We start from the raw sequence: 15,285 nt of genomic DNA on the forward strand, positions 1-15,285 counted from the left end.
CAGTATTCGCCGGATAGAGTCTCCCAGTTCGTCGTCGTTTGCTGCATGCTGCACAACCTGGCTATCCGCAGGACTCAGGCACTGCCACCTCGCGTTGGACCACCACCTCAGGAGGACGAGCAGGAGGACCATGAGGAGGAGGAGGAGGAGGAGGAGGAGTAGCAGCCTAGGAGGGAGCCACAAGGTCCAAGGGCCATCCGCCGGCGGCTTATTGAACGACACTTCTAGGCCCCCTGTCAGGGAATGGCTTGTGGCAATGAACGCACCTGAATGCAGCCGCTCCGCAAGCCCTCAGCCGGTTAACGCAACAACCACTTGAAACATGACACCTGGACAAGCTGAATAAATAAAAAGCTTTATTTAACAAACTCAGGGCCCTTCCCACATGAAACAGAAAAACAGACAAGACCCCCAAAAGACAGTCAAAAACATATCTCACTCCCACAACCTGGGGAGGAATAACAAAAATCGTCCATCCAATTGGCCTTCATCCTCGGCCTTACCAAAATAAGCCCCCCCCCCTCCAGAACACAAACACACCCATATAAAAAAACATTTGCCTTCATCTTCGGCCTTACCAAAATAAGCCCCCCCCCTCCAGAACACAAACACCACCATATAAAAAAAAGTTGGCAACACACTCTACTTGGTGTGCCGAGAGGGCGAGACCTTGTGCAGGCTTCTCCGGCCCCTGCCCGACCTGTTGCTCTGCCTCAGCCTGGGCCCTGTGGGTGTTGCAAGGCTGGGGGAAGGCTCCTGAGGGGCACAATGCGTGACGGCAGATGCCCTTGGGGGTCGGCCTAGACGAGGTCCGGCCCTGGAGGGGCCGGCTGCTGACTGCTGCAGCTGTGGCTGGCCAGCATCAGTCTCTCCAGCAGCTCATCGCACCTTGGCTGGGGGAGTGGCAGTGGCGGCTGCAGCAATGGGGGCAAGCTGGCTGATGCCAGGTGCTCGCTGGTCGCCAGAGACACTGGCACTCGGCCGGGCTGGTACTGCAGCAAGCGCAGCAATCTGGTGAAGGCCAGACCGCTGTGCTGCAGCAGGGCGGCGGGTGCCCTGGCGATGCTTCCGTGACACAGCGAGTGTGGCAGAAGTGAGTGCGCGAACTGCCCTGGTCTGTGCCCGCATCAGATCAGCCAGTGTCTGGATGGCACCACTCATGAACTCGCGACTCGCGTCCTGTGCTGCCGCGAGTTGGTCGACACCCCTGGCCTGTGCTGCCGCGAGTTGCTCAACACCCCTGGCCTGTAAGTCCCCGAAATTGGCCACACTATGAGCCAGGGACTCAATGGCCTGAGGCAACTGTCCCACAACCCCCATGAACTCGTTGTGGCGCCGCTCCGAGGCCGCGGACATTTCATCAAGGAGGCGCACCTCCTGGGCGAGGACCGTCTCCGGACTGGAGGGCGGACTCTCCCTCTGGGGAGAAGGCAGCCGTGCTGCCCGACCCTTCCCGCGTGCCTGGACGCCACTGGGCCCAGGAGCTACACCCCCCTGCAACACTTCCCCCTGGCTCTCCTCCAGGCAAGACGTGTCCCCTCCATTGCCATCCCCTGGCGCGGATGAGGGTTCCCCCGATGTGCCGCCTTCCTCTTGGTCCTCGTCGTCCTCCTCTTCCGAGGCACTGGCACTCTCAGCTTCAGGGACCTCCTCCTCACCAGCTGAAAGCAGGAAGGCACAAGAGTAGCTTTAGAGTGAGGACAGGGCGTCAGCGAGGGAGGCATGAGTGGTGCCATTATGCGCATTGGTGGGACAGTGGCAAAGGATGTAGATCTGAAGCGCAAGGGGAACCAGAGAGGTCCAAACGGTCATGTCCTTACCATTGGGTCCCAGCACAGGGTCGGCATCTCCAATAGCAACGGGGCCAGTCACCCGGCCACGCATGAGTCGAGCCACGCTCTCCTCCAGCTGACTGAGCTCCTGGAACTGGGCACGGCCTCCCCCGGTGACAGTCTGGCTCTTCAAATTCCGCGCCAGCTTGGCCTGCAAGAGAAAGGACGGCCTCTAAGTACAGTGTGGTGCCCTGTTGTTGTGTGCACTGCCTCCCATGGTCGAATAGCTTGGCCAGTGTGTTAAGTGCAGAGAGTGCTATTGATGATCATGCCAGTGCCATAGCTGCGGGAGGAGGGCTGGCCATTAGGCCTTTGAGGTCCCTTTGCCCATAATGTGAGGTGCACATGCAAGGATGAGGAGGACACTGGAAAGGGTACTCACCCTGACCAACCGACTGAGGTCGTTGTACTTCTTGCGGCATTGGTCACCAGTCCTGGGGGCATCGCTGTTGGCTGACACCCTCTGGGCGAATTCCCTCCAGGCTCTCCTGTACTGCCTCCTGGGAGCCTTCTTGCCACTGTCCGGGCACAAGATCTCTCTGTTCTTTTCCAACCCCCTAAGCAGCACCCTCAAAGCATGCTCTGAGAAGCGCTGCGCTCGTTCACGGGCCTTCTGCATGGCTTCAGGCGCTATTTGGGTCCACCAGCAGTGTTCAGGCCTAGCTGCAGGGCTCCACTATCCAGGGCGTGGCTGCAGACAAAGTCGACCCTTCCCCCTTTAAGAGCTGGCCGGCGTCAGGGTGTCTGCTGTCAATCAAAACATGACCGCACCTGCGCTGCGCCCGGCCTCGGCGTTATCAGTCCGCACCGCTGGCTTAGCGCCTAAAGATAGGAGTGCAACGCCAGTTTCAGCGCTCGCCCAAACTCCTTGGCCAAAGCTACTGAATTTCGGCGAAGTGGCCTCCACTTTCCGGCGGGCGCTAACTTTAGCGCCCGCCCGACTTTACCGCCCCAAAAGTGGCTATACTGAATTTCTAGGCCTATAGACCAGTTACCCTAACATCTGGTGTTGGGAAATTACTAGAGTCTATAATTAAGGATAGAGTGACTGAACACCCTGAAAATTTGCAGCTGATCAGAGAGAGCCAGCGTGGATTTGTAAGAGATCAGGCCATCTTAGACTGGGTATTATGTAACGAGAAAGGGTTAATTAGCAATCTTGTTGTAAGAGACCGCTTGGGTCGGAGCGATCATAATATGATCGAATTCTTCATTAAGATGGAGAATGAAGTAGTTGACTCGGAGACTAGGGTCCTCAATTTAAATAAAGGAAACTATGATGGTCTGAGGAGCGAGTTGGGTAGGATTGATTGGGGAATGGCACTCAAAGGGTTGACAGTGGATAGGCAATGGCAAACATTCAAAGACCGAATGGATGAACTACAGAATTTGTTCATCCCAGTTTGGCATAAAAATAAAACAAAAAAGGTGACCCAACCATGGCTAACAAGGGAAATTAGGGATAGCATAAGGTCCAAGGAGAGGGCATACAAATTGGCCAGAAAAAGCAATAACCCTGAGGATTGGGAGCAGTTTAGGATTCAAAGGAGGACAAAGGGATTAATTAAGAAAGGGAAAATAGAATATGAGAATAAGCTTGCAGAGAACATAAAAACTGACTGTAAAAGCTTTTATAGATATGTGAAGAGAAAAAGATTGGTGAAGTCAAGCGTAGGTCCCTTGCAGTCAGAATCGGGGGAATATATAATGGGGAACAAAGAAATGACAGACCAACTAAATACATATTTTGGTTCTGTCTTCACAAAGGAGGACACAAATAACCTCCCAGAGATGCCAGGAAACATAGGGTCTGATGAAAGGGTGGAACTGAAAGAAATCAGTATTTGTAGGAAAATGGTGTTAGGAAAATTGATGGGACTGAAGGCCGATAAATCCCCAGGGCCTGATAATCTACATCCCAGGGTACTTAAGGAAGTGGCCCTAGAAATAGTAGATGCATTGCTGGTCATCTTCCAGAACTCGATAGACTCTGGAACGGTACCCATGGATTGGCGGGTAGCTAATTTTACCCCACTATTCAAAAAAGGTGGTAGAGAAAAGGCGGGGAATTATAGACCGGTAAGCTTGACATCGGTAGTGGGGAAAATGCTAGAGTCCATTATAAAAGATGTAATAGCAGAGCACTTGGAAAGCAGTGACTGGATCGGACAAAGTCAACATGGATTTACAAAAGGTAAATCATGCTTGACTAATCTACTGGAATTTTTTGAGGATGTAACTGGTAAAATAGATAAGGGAGAACCAGTGGATGTGGTGTATTTGGACTTTCAGAAGGCTTTCGATAAGGTCCCGCATAAGAGATTAGCGTGCAAAATTAAGGCACATGGGATTGGGGGCAAGGTATTGACTTGGATAGAGAACTGGTTGGCGGACAGAAAGCAAAGAGTTGGAATAAACGGGTCGTTTTCCGAGTGGCAGGCAGTGACTAGTGGGGTGCCGCAAGGATCGGTTCTAGGACCCCAGCTGTTCACAATATATATTAATGATCTGGACGAGGGAATTGGATGTAATATCTCCAAATTTGCAGACGACACAAAGCTGGGGGGGAGGGTATGCTGTGAGGAGGATGTCATGAAACTCCAGCACGATTTGGACAGGTTGGGTGAGTGGGCAGAAACATGGCAAATGCACTATAATGTGGATAAATGTGAGGTTATCCACTTTAGTGGCAAAAACAGGAAGGCAGATTATTATTTGAATGGTAATAGTTTGGGAGAAGGGGAAGTGCAAAGAGACCTGGGTGTTCTTGTACACCAGTCGCTGAAGGTAAGCATGCAGGTGCAGCAGGCAGTTAAGAAGACAAATGGTATGTTGGCCTTCGTAGCAAGAGGGTTCGAGTACAAGAACAAGGGTGTCTTGCTACAGTTGTACAGGGCCTTGGTGAGACCACACCTTGAGTATTGTGTGCAGTTTTGGTCGCCTTACCTGAGGAAGGACGTTCTTGCCATGGAAGGAGTGCAGCAAAAATTCACCAGGCTGATACCTGGGATGGCAGGAATGACGTATGAGGAGAGATTGGGTCGATTGGGCTTATACTCACTGGAGTTTAGAAGATTGAGAGGGGATCTCATCGAAACCTATAAAATTCTGTCAGGCCTGGACAGACTAGATGCAGGAAGGATGTTTCTGATGGCCGGGGAGTCCAGAACCAGGGGTCATAGTCTAAGGATAAGGGGTAAGCCATTTAGGACTGAAATGAGGAGGAATTTCTTCACCCAGAGAGTGGTGAACCTGTGGAATTCTCTGCCACAGAGGGCGGTGGAGGCCAGTTCATTAAGTATATTCAAGAAAGAGTTGGATATATTTCTTAAGGCTAAAGGGATCAAGGGATATGGAGAGAAAGCAGGGACAGGGTACTGAATTTGGATGATCAGCCATGATCTCATTGAATGGCGGAGCAGGCTCGAAGGGCCGAATGGCCAACTCCTGCTCCTATCTTCTATGTATCTATGTAAAGGGTAGATCATGCCTGACGAACATGATTGAATGTTTTGAAGAGGTGACTAAAGTAGTGGACAGGGGAATGTCTATGGATGTTATTTATATGGACTTCCAAAAGGCATTTGATGAAGTCCCTCATAAGTGACTGTTAGCTAAAGCTAAAGCTCATGGAATTGAGGGCAAATTATTGACCTGGTTAGGAAATTGGCTGAGCAGCAAGAGACAGTGAGTAGGGATAATGGGCAGGTACTCTAATTGGCAGGGTGCGACTAGTGGCGTTCCACAGGGATCGGTGTTGGGGCCTCAACTATTCACTGTATTTATTAACGACTTAGATGACAGGTTAGAGAGCCACATATCCAAGTTTGCCGATGACAGAAAGATAGGCGGCATTGTAAGTAGTGTAGATGTAAGCATAAAATTACAAAGAGATATTAATAGATTAAGTGAATGGGCAAAACTGTGGCAAATGGATTTCAATGTAGACAAGTGTAAGGTCATCCACTTTAGACCTGAAAAGGATAGATCAGAGTACTTTCTAAGTGTAGAAAAACTAGAAGTAGTGGACGTCTAAAGAGACTTAGGGGTCCATGTACATAGATCATTAAAATGTTATGGAAAGGGACAAAAAATAATTTAAAAGGCTAATGGAATGCTGGTCTTTATATCAAGAGGACTAGAATGCAAGGAGTTAGAAGTCATACTACAGCTATACAAAGCCCTGGTTAGACCACACCTGAGTGAGCAGTTCTGGGCACCACACCTTAGGAAGGACATATTGGCCTTGGAGGGAATGCAGCGTAGATTTGCTAGAATGATACCTGGATTCCAAGGGTTAAATTACAAGGAGAGATTACACAAACTAGGGTTGTATTCTCTGGAATTTAGACGATAAAGGGGAGATTTGACTGAAGTTTTCAAGATATTAAGGGGAGCTGATAGGGTAGATAGAGAGAAACTATTTCTGCTAGGACTAGGGGACATAGCCTAAAAATTAGAGCCAGGCTTTTCAGGAGTGAAGTTATGAAACACTTCTGCACACAAAGAGTGGTAGAAGTTTGGAACTCTTTTCTGCAAATGGCAGTTGATGCTAGATCAATTGTTAATTTTGAATCTGAGATTAATAGATTTCTGTTAACCAGGGGTATTAAAGTGATATGGGGGCAAAGGTGGATATATGGGGGTCGATTTTAACTCAGGTGCAGGGAATTGTTGGGTTCCCCGAATTTGGTGTTTCCCACACGAATCTAAATGGGTGTGTGAGATTGATGCAATTTTAACTCAATTGGCCAATTGATTTCCAACGTGTGGGAACCCTTGGCAAATGAGTATTTCCAATCAGAAAGTCGCATAATATGACATCATTATTGCTGCTGCATTTAGGGTCTGCAACAAGCCTTGCTTCTTCTGCAGGCTGCCAACCTTTTGGCATTTGCTGATACACTGAGCTGGAAGCAGAATGGCAAAAGAAAGTCCGAGGTCTGCACCCCGTTTTGACGACGTCGGCTACCCGCAGAACCTAGATACAGGGCAGGAAGAGATTTCATGACCTTCAGCACACTGGAAACGTGAGTATGAAGTTCCCATCACTCTTAACCTGATCTCCATTGCCTCTCCTCACCAGCACTCAGCTTTAGCAATCTCTTCCTCCACATCCCATTTGTCACTCACATCCATGAACCCTTACCCATTCCCTCTCTATGCTCACATTCACCTAACTATTCGACTATGCAGCCCTCACACTCCCTATCACTCTGATGCTATGAAAACTGACAACACACAGGGAGGGCCCTTGGTCTTGCCACCTCACTCCATTTTGTCTCCTTCTAAGCATCTATTCTATGGATTCTCTACACTCACTCCTTCATTCTCACTCAAACTCCACTTGTCTCCCTCGTTGCAGGAAAAGAGAGCTCACAATAAAAGAGAACGAGTGAGGACAGGAGGAGAGCCATCATCAGTAGCCCACCTCACCCCCTGGGAGGAGGCAGTCCTGGAGATCGTAGGACTGGAGGATGAGGCGCATGTGGGGGACGGAATTGTAGTGGCCGTGTGTTGATAAAGACACTGAAGACAGGAGTTGGTTCATAGGTATTTACTAAGCAAAGTCTGCGGGGGGGGGGGGGTTCTAACGGATATACACAATATACAGGCTTATATAGCCCGAGTGGCAATTACCGGCATTACAGCACACCTGGGGCTCTTAAAGGCACATACACCACAGGAATAGTTTTCCATCTCTCTCATTGACATTGCATGAGTCGCTGATAATGATTCTGAAGCTATAACAGATGGACCTATGATCATCTGCAATATGCAATGTGCATGTAACCTTGACCTCACATCTCTAACTCTCTTTCCTTTACTCCCCCACAGGACCATCAAAAGCCCCCATCCCCACTGTCCAGAAGGAAGAGCCTGAGATTCCAGTCTCCTCAGAGGAATCTGCAACCTGCTGCAGCGTCAGCAGAAATAAGTGCACCCAGCACCAGCGCAGACACTCACACCTCGGGGGGACCTTCAGGACATAGAGTAGTGTTGTCACCTGGTGTATCACAGCTCACAAGTGAGCATCAGCAGATTGTGGAGACAGGGACAGCAGTGGAGTGTGCTAGTTGGAGGGCGCAGGACTCTGCCAGCTTGGCTCAGCTGCATGTCAACCCTCTGCCTTTGGGTCCATCCATAAGATCAGCGGGGCTGCAACTCCAGGAACAGATGCAGGAGTCTCTGGCAGGTTTTGTCTCCAGGGTCGATGTGAGTGTGGAGCGAATGGAGGAGTCCATAGTAAACATGAGCAGAGCCTTTGTGGAGTCATTGGCACATGAACGCATCACCATGGAAAGGATGGCAACCTCCATGGAGGAGATAAGTCGCCAGGGTATGGAAAACATGGTGAGTGTTCATAATAGAATGACATCTCTTGAGGAGCGATGGGCATCTATTGAACAGAGAAACCAGACCTTCATGGAAGTCCTTCGGCGTAGGACTGCCAGTGCAGAAACGGGTCCCCATAGTCCCCTGATGTGCAGCAAGGTGCTCTCAAGCCACTTCCATGCGCTGGCCCCTTCTAGCCTGTGCAGCTTCAGGTGGGTGAGCAGCAGCCTGGCGCTCCTGTTGCTGCTGCTGTTGTTCCTGGTTCTGCTGGTGCCACGGCTGGTGTTCGAGCTCATCTAATGCCCAGAAGGAAATAAATGGCTCCCATGCTTCTGGTATATGCCTCTGTTGAGGAAGCGCTGAGTGAGGGTGGCAAGAGGGGTTTCCCAGGAGTTCACACTGGAGATGTGTGTGAGGCTCCAACCTTCCACAGGTGTGGTTAAGCCTGGTAAAAGTTGCCCCAGGCCTGAAACAACAAAGTTCTGCCACCTGCAAATGATGACTGATCAAATCTCCTCTTTAATGGTTGACCTGCAGCTGATAGTCAGCAAGCCAATAGTGCTCACGCCAGGTTTCACAGGCGTGATCCCCACCGGCGTGTTTTACGTGGGAAAAGGGTTAAAAATGCAAGGGCCTGTTAAAATGGCATTATAAAGGCCAATTATTGCTGATTAAGGGCCTTAAAGACCAGTCCCGCCTGTTGGAGGCGGGACTGATTCGGGACCATCAGACACGCCTGGGTTAAAATGGCTCGGGGTTGAGAACCATGCGGGGGGGGGGGGTCCCGATCCCCAGTTTTTGCGATTTTAACCCCCCACACGCCTCAAAGCCCACCTCATGGCTGAGTTAAAATCGACCCCATAGAGTTAGGTCACAGGTCAGCCATGATCTCATTGAATGGCAGAACAGGCTCGAGGGCTTAGTGGCCTACTCCTGTTCCTATGTTCCCATGTTCCAAGAGGGACTTGCCCCATTTACCTAAGGGCAGAGAATGAAAGTGAAACATTTCAAAGCTTAAGCCTTAGAGCCCCAAAATGTGTGCAGGTGTACCACTAGAGTTTAACCAACTAAGACTGTATGATTTACCAATTTAAGGCACTGGTGAGCTTCCCACTGCTTCCCCTGTCAGGACCATTTACTTGTCTGGGCATTGGTTTAAAGAGATATCTCGGTGTCAGATTACTGAATCTGCCATAGTTCATCAAACTGTCTCTCATCTGCAGGCTTGTGAGCGTGGAGCCGATTTGAGCCCTAAGAGATCGTCAGACGAGGATAGTCAAGAATTAGTCATTAGACAACTGACAAACATAGATCTGAGCCCCTGCTAGGTTAAATAGTAGATTCTAAGATCACCTCATGAGCGACATGGTGAGCAGCACATTTCATGCTTAATGTATGATTATACTGCCACCATCTTCTTGACTACAGAATGGATAAACACCATACACCATTGAACATTGGTTCCACCAGTTAGAGCTTCAGAGCTTCAACAGCAACTTCTTGCCTCTGGGCAATCCAATAAAGTTAGGCACTGAACCCTGAATACAAAAATACATTTTCACATATGCAAGTAACACCTTCCAGTCCAGTTATGGTTCAAAATGTCCTCATGAGCTATTTGATGGCAAACTGCCTTGAGCATGGTGGAAAAACCTACACATGTCAACCACCTTGATGTCCAACAGGTGTCATTAAACAACCTTACTCACCACCAACTGCTTAATCCAGGTCCTCAGGTAAGATAGTTAGTAAAGAGATATGCCAGCCAAGAGGCTAACTCCTCTTAGTGTCCTGAGCAAAAAGTTGGTGCAGGCAAGAACCTTCACTTGATGTTACTGTTTTCCTTTTCTACAACAATCTTGGGCCTAGCCCATGGCTAAGAGCTCCAAACCATGAAGGAGAACTGTTTGGGCACTTTTTGTATTACAAAGGTTACTGGGATGAATATCATTCACACCTGTCACCATACCATTACCTAAGCAATGCAATGTGTGATCAGATTCCTTTCAGTAAGCTGGTTCATTAGTGTACATGTAGCATACACTGCTTCATCTTTCAACTTGAATACAGATTGATTCCTGCTACAATAGCTTGTTAAGTCAATATATTGCTCTCTCCAAATCTCAAGGATGTACCAGGTTTACCACTGATCCCATTTCAACAAGTTACACTAAAAAAATAACCAGAGCCAAGAAATTGAGGTAGATGGATTAGGGGTGATGGCTGAAAACAACATCAAAGAGATATGTTTTAAAGAGGCTTTTCAAAGAGGGGCAGATACTTTGCTAGGACCCTACTTGATGGATGAGCATCTAGTAAATTCTAGCTTCAATGTGTTTCCAGCTTTAGCCACAGAGATAAGAAAATCATTGACCACATCATTCATGCTCAATTCTGCTCTATTGGCAGTGACACAGACAGAGTCTCAGGCTTTCTTGTCAGCAATATGCTTCTTGTAACTAAGGTCCTTGGTATGATTACTCAGAGGCCTTCAACTATTCCAACTTGGTACTCATCCCATCATGAGGCCAGATCTCATCCAAGACAACTAAAAGCCTTCTTGATGAAGAAGGTAAATGGCCAGTGTTAAGAAGCTTCCCAGTGATGGCAAACAATACAATTGGAAACACAACGATGTGCTATGTTGTAAATAATTGTATGATCAATTACTGAGTGATTCTGAACCGCATGATAATGCAAGTGGTTCATATCCTAAATATTTAGAAGAAATCCCAGAGGGGACAATAAAAGGTACAAAGCTCAACTACTAAGTATCATACCCCACCTGAGCCATTATGGTTAACAACAGACGGGTTAAGTGATACTGTGTAACCAGCACCTGTAAATTCATTCTTATCCCCTCATTCAGATCCTGGCTGTGTTGTTGTTTGGAATCATACCCCTGTTTGAATTTGTTAATGCTCCTGTTTTAGGCCAGAAAAATCTCTTTGTTGTAACATTAGGATTAACATAATCAAACAGAGGCACAATAAGATTCATTTTGGTAACATGTACAATAACACACAATAAAATGACAGCTGTTGAAATACAAATAATGATTACAACTAAGAGGATGCTATATTAAAATAATAATTGAAATGCATTTAATTTATGAAACATGGAGACTAAACCATGCTCACTCTGACCAAAAGCCTCTGTGTTCATTATACATGTTTTATTTAATCCCACTTTCTGCAGCTGCTTCAGAAAGTAAACTTATCATTATTAGTTGATATGATTCTATGGCATTTATTTGTGTTTAATGCTGCACAGAAACATGTTACAATAGGGCAATGACAGGCACGTTGCAATTAGCATTTCTGCTTCTGTCGTAGGGAGCAGAAACATCACCCAGGGTTCATTGCTATCACATAACTTCCCCTGGAAAGCATGTATGGAGATGTTGGCTGAAGATAGATTGCGCTCAGCTATAATCTGCCCCATAATCAATTAGGCTACCAACAGTCATGGTCAAATCTCACACATGAGTAATGGCTCTTTGTGCAAGGTACCAAAGACTGGCCAACACCGATACCTCAGTTTGAGACAGCGCTTACAGGAAAGAATTGGAACAAATGGATGGAGAAATAAGAGATTAAATAATAAATAAAATATTTGAAATGAAGGAGTAAAGAGGAACAGAATTGGTATACTACAGGAAAAAAGTTTTAAGATTGAAAGGATAAAAGATAAAAGAGCAGATGAAAGCGAGAGTTTTTTCTTACCGTGAATTCCTCCAATTGTTTATATTTCTTTTCCCGAAATTCACAGTAATTTTTCATTTCCTTGCACTCAGGGCAGCAACGGCTGGTGTCCACTCGGATACAGCGAGGATGCAAACTAGGACACTCAGGCTTGACACACAGTGGGCCATCTTCAGTACAGACACATGGGCAGGCGGCGGGACCCGGTGTGAACTCCTCTCCAATTTCATACACAAAACCATTCTCGTCCATGCAGCCTTTGCCCCTGTAATCTGGGTATGAATATTCAGAGGTGGAGGCAGCACCAGTGACCGTGGGCAGTGACTCAGCCCCATTGGTAGTGTCTTTCTGGGACTGGGACACGGAAAAGGGAAAGCAGAGGGTGATGAAAAGTAGGCAGCAGGTGAAGAGAGGTGAGTAGACAATCCCAGGGGCCATGGCAGGGATTTGTTAAGGGCATTCCTCACAGCCACAGATTCTCCAACTAGGACAAAAAGAGCACAATCACTTACAGTCCTGGCATGTCAGCTTTAAAGGGGCATTGTCATCTGATAAAGTACCTTGAAAGACACAATGGCATCATAAGTGTCATTCTCCCTGTTTATTTTGATAATTTTCTTAAGATTTAGTATTAAAACAGCAGAGTAAAATACATCACTGCTTATGCCACAACAGATCTAAAATTGTCTCTGAATTTAAATTATTTGAAATGGCAGAATTTCCTCTGAATCTGGAACAAGCTGTTTTTCACTGGTTCCAAGAAAACTCCCCAATAAAGTAACAATGCTCCTTTAACAATTAGATATTTTGTGATTGTTTTAACGGAATTTGAAATTAGCTTAAAATCTGCTTGAGACAGATGATTTGATGCAAACACATTTTTAACATGGAAAATCTGACAAGTCAGTGTAGCGCGTCGAGCTTATTTAATGATGATTTTCAGTTAAGGGGCAAGTCTTGAAAATTCAAATTGAGTTTGAAAGTTGATTGTGAAAAAATAAATCCCTTAACTTCTCTTCTCGAGACAAACGGAAATTGTAATTTCCTTTAGTCAGTTATTTTCTGTGACACTGTCAACTTCTGTAACTAAAGAGCAGTCACTGCACCTTAAACTTCACAAGGAGACAGTAGCAAGGCAATGCCACACACAATGCATTACCAAGAGATCAGAAATCCAACCTGTTCACCGGCCGTGCCTAATGCTTCTTAAAAGCACCGCGAACTGCACGAGGCTGCTAATATTTTAGGTTACCACGCACTTTTAGCAGCAAGCGAAGCAGAACATAAGGTAATCTGCCATGCCCCAATAAATACAGCATCCATAAAGTGTGGTGGTTTATTCACTGAAGATCTGAATAAGCTGGTGAAAAGAGGAGATTCCAGTCAGAAAATGCAACGCCTGGTGGCATTTTATTGCATCCAGGCGAACGGTGGCGAGGCGCGCAGTCAGCTCCAGCAGCGAGCTGGTGTGAGCGGCACCCCAGCGGCTACAGCAGATACCGGGAAACCGGGCAAGTTTCCGGGAGCGAGCATTACCGACCACCTCCTGACATTTTATTATTGTTATTATTATTTGACGTGTTTGCAAAGGATAAGATGACTGCTGCGAAACCGAGATGGCATTTAATGCAGCTGTTGCTGTTACACACGATCCAGACACCCGGACTCAGACACCGTCTAAACACACCGGGCTTCAGCAACCACAAACTTTCAATAAAATAAACAGCAATACGCTCTTCCATATATTTATCAATAATGCCTTTCAGACAGGCCGGCGATGTTAAGCCTCTGGCAACAACTAATAAAAGTCAGAACTAGTTACCTGCGTGATCTTAGTCATTGTGGTTTTGTGTGTGTGTGTGTGACGGACGTGTCACTAAAATTGAAGAAAACCCAAGACTGTTTTCCGTAGCTGAAGAGTCGCCGCTATTTGAAGGGGCTTTGGTGGGAAAAGCTCTGACCTGCCGACGTGGAAACGCGTTGCCTGGCCGATTCCGCTCAGGATGTGGCCGCTGTAGCCTCACATTAAGAGGATGAACACCACTGACCCGAAATAATGTAACTCCACAACTGAATTCCAATCCACAGCAACAAGCAGCTGATGCAGAAAGAGACGGTCCGGGGGGAAATCTGTGTTTCTCCGTCTACTCCATCCCTGCGCGACCTGTAAACACCTCACACTCCGAATGGACCCATAACCACAGGCAAACTCATCCCTGTTGGAGAAAATTAATTGGATTATTTTTCGTCGGCAAAAAAAAACACCCAGGCTCTGTTCGCCGAGATCCCGGCAGCTTTCCAAACAAGTCTGGGTTTTACAGAACAAATCACTAACTCGAGCGAGTGATCAGACGCCAATTAAGCCAAATTATCAACGCAATTTTCAAAACGTGAGAGTGCAGTTTGGCCATTTTAGTCACTTCGCAATGAAACACACAGAGCTGCCCAAATCAGAAAGCACCGGTGAAAAAAATGCTACATTTTTTTTAAAGTTAAAAGTCAGCGAAATGTAGGAGTCGGAATCGAAATGCAAATCTGGAAAAGGAAAGAAAAAAACGACGGAAGAGAAAGGTTGGAGAGGGAGGCTTGTGGTGCTGGATTGATGGGATCTAAACGTTGCTTTATTTTGGTTAAATCAGGTTGAGGTTCGGCTCCGTTTCTGTGAGGTGCCCAGCCCGAGTCTGAACTTTGATTATTGGGGAGACAGGAGATTCTACCGTGCGCTCTCAGGTCCTCCTGAAGATTGAGCAAAAGTGGGAAGAGTGCAAAGTACTTCACTTGAAGAGTCTATTCCCGAATCACTGCTTATTTTTTTACTTTTGTAACTTGTCCTGGAATTTCCTCCGTGGGCACAACCGGGAAGTTAGACTTAACGTGCACCCATTCCCGCGCCCATTCTGCCGATGTCAAGTTACCCTGCGAATCTCATTAGAATACGCCGGAATGTAACTCAGCGTAAATAATTAGGGCCCAAGGCCAAAAACTCTTAAGTACGAACATTAAAGTTTCAACTTGTTCAACCATCATTCATGCACATTAAGCACAGCATGTTTAAGAACCTGCAATGGGGAAGCGTTTCAATTTTTAATGGGACTTATGCCATAAAATGTATTAAAAGAAACAAAAAATACAGTGCAGGTCTCAATGAGGAATTTTTTTTAAAGAAAAGCTCAAAGAATTGCAATAAAACCAGTAAAATGACTTAATTTGAAGAGAGTCTCTAAGCAAACGCAATTGCAGGAAACTCATGTATAAGGCTCTGTAACCTGGGGTCGGGACCATTACTATGGGTGGGACGTGTTCGGGCTGCGGGATCGGTAGACCATTATAAAAGATCAAGGAGATTTAGACATATTGTACATATACCCCAAATTCTGTGATTTTTGAGGCCGTGTCTTTGATTTGCACCCCAA

General features: G+C 46.8%; 1 protein-coding gene across 1 annotated transcript in view; it reads right to left on the bottom strand.

The window, feature by feature from the left end:
• vwc2 (von Willebrand factor C domain containing 2) overlaps positions 1-14,636 on the bottom strand; it is a 76,380-nt gene extending 61,744 nt beyond the window's left edge. The window contains exons 1-2 of the mRNA XM_085989356.1: positions 13,695-14,636; positions 11,894-12,356 (exon numbers count right to left, since the gene is read on the bottom strand). Coding sequence (XP_085845482.1) covers positions 11,894-12,310 — 417 coding nt within the window. The 5' untranslated portion in view covers positions 12,311-12,356; positions 13,695-14,636. The remainder of the gene's footprint in view (positions 1-11,893; positions 12,357-13,694) is intronic.
• Between the last annotated feature and the right edge of the window lie 649 nt (positions 14,637-15,285).

Source organism: Somniosus microcephalus, chromosome 5 (genome assembly GCF_052327205.1).
Source record: "Somniosus microcephalus isolate GS21.2 chromosome 5, FLI_Smic_1.0, whole genome shotgun sequence".
NCBI classification, from domain to species: domain Eukaryota; kingdom Metazoa; phylum Chordata; class Chondrichthyes; order Squaliformes; family Somniosidae; genus Somniosus; species Somniosus microcephalus.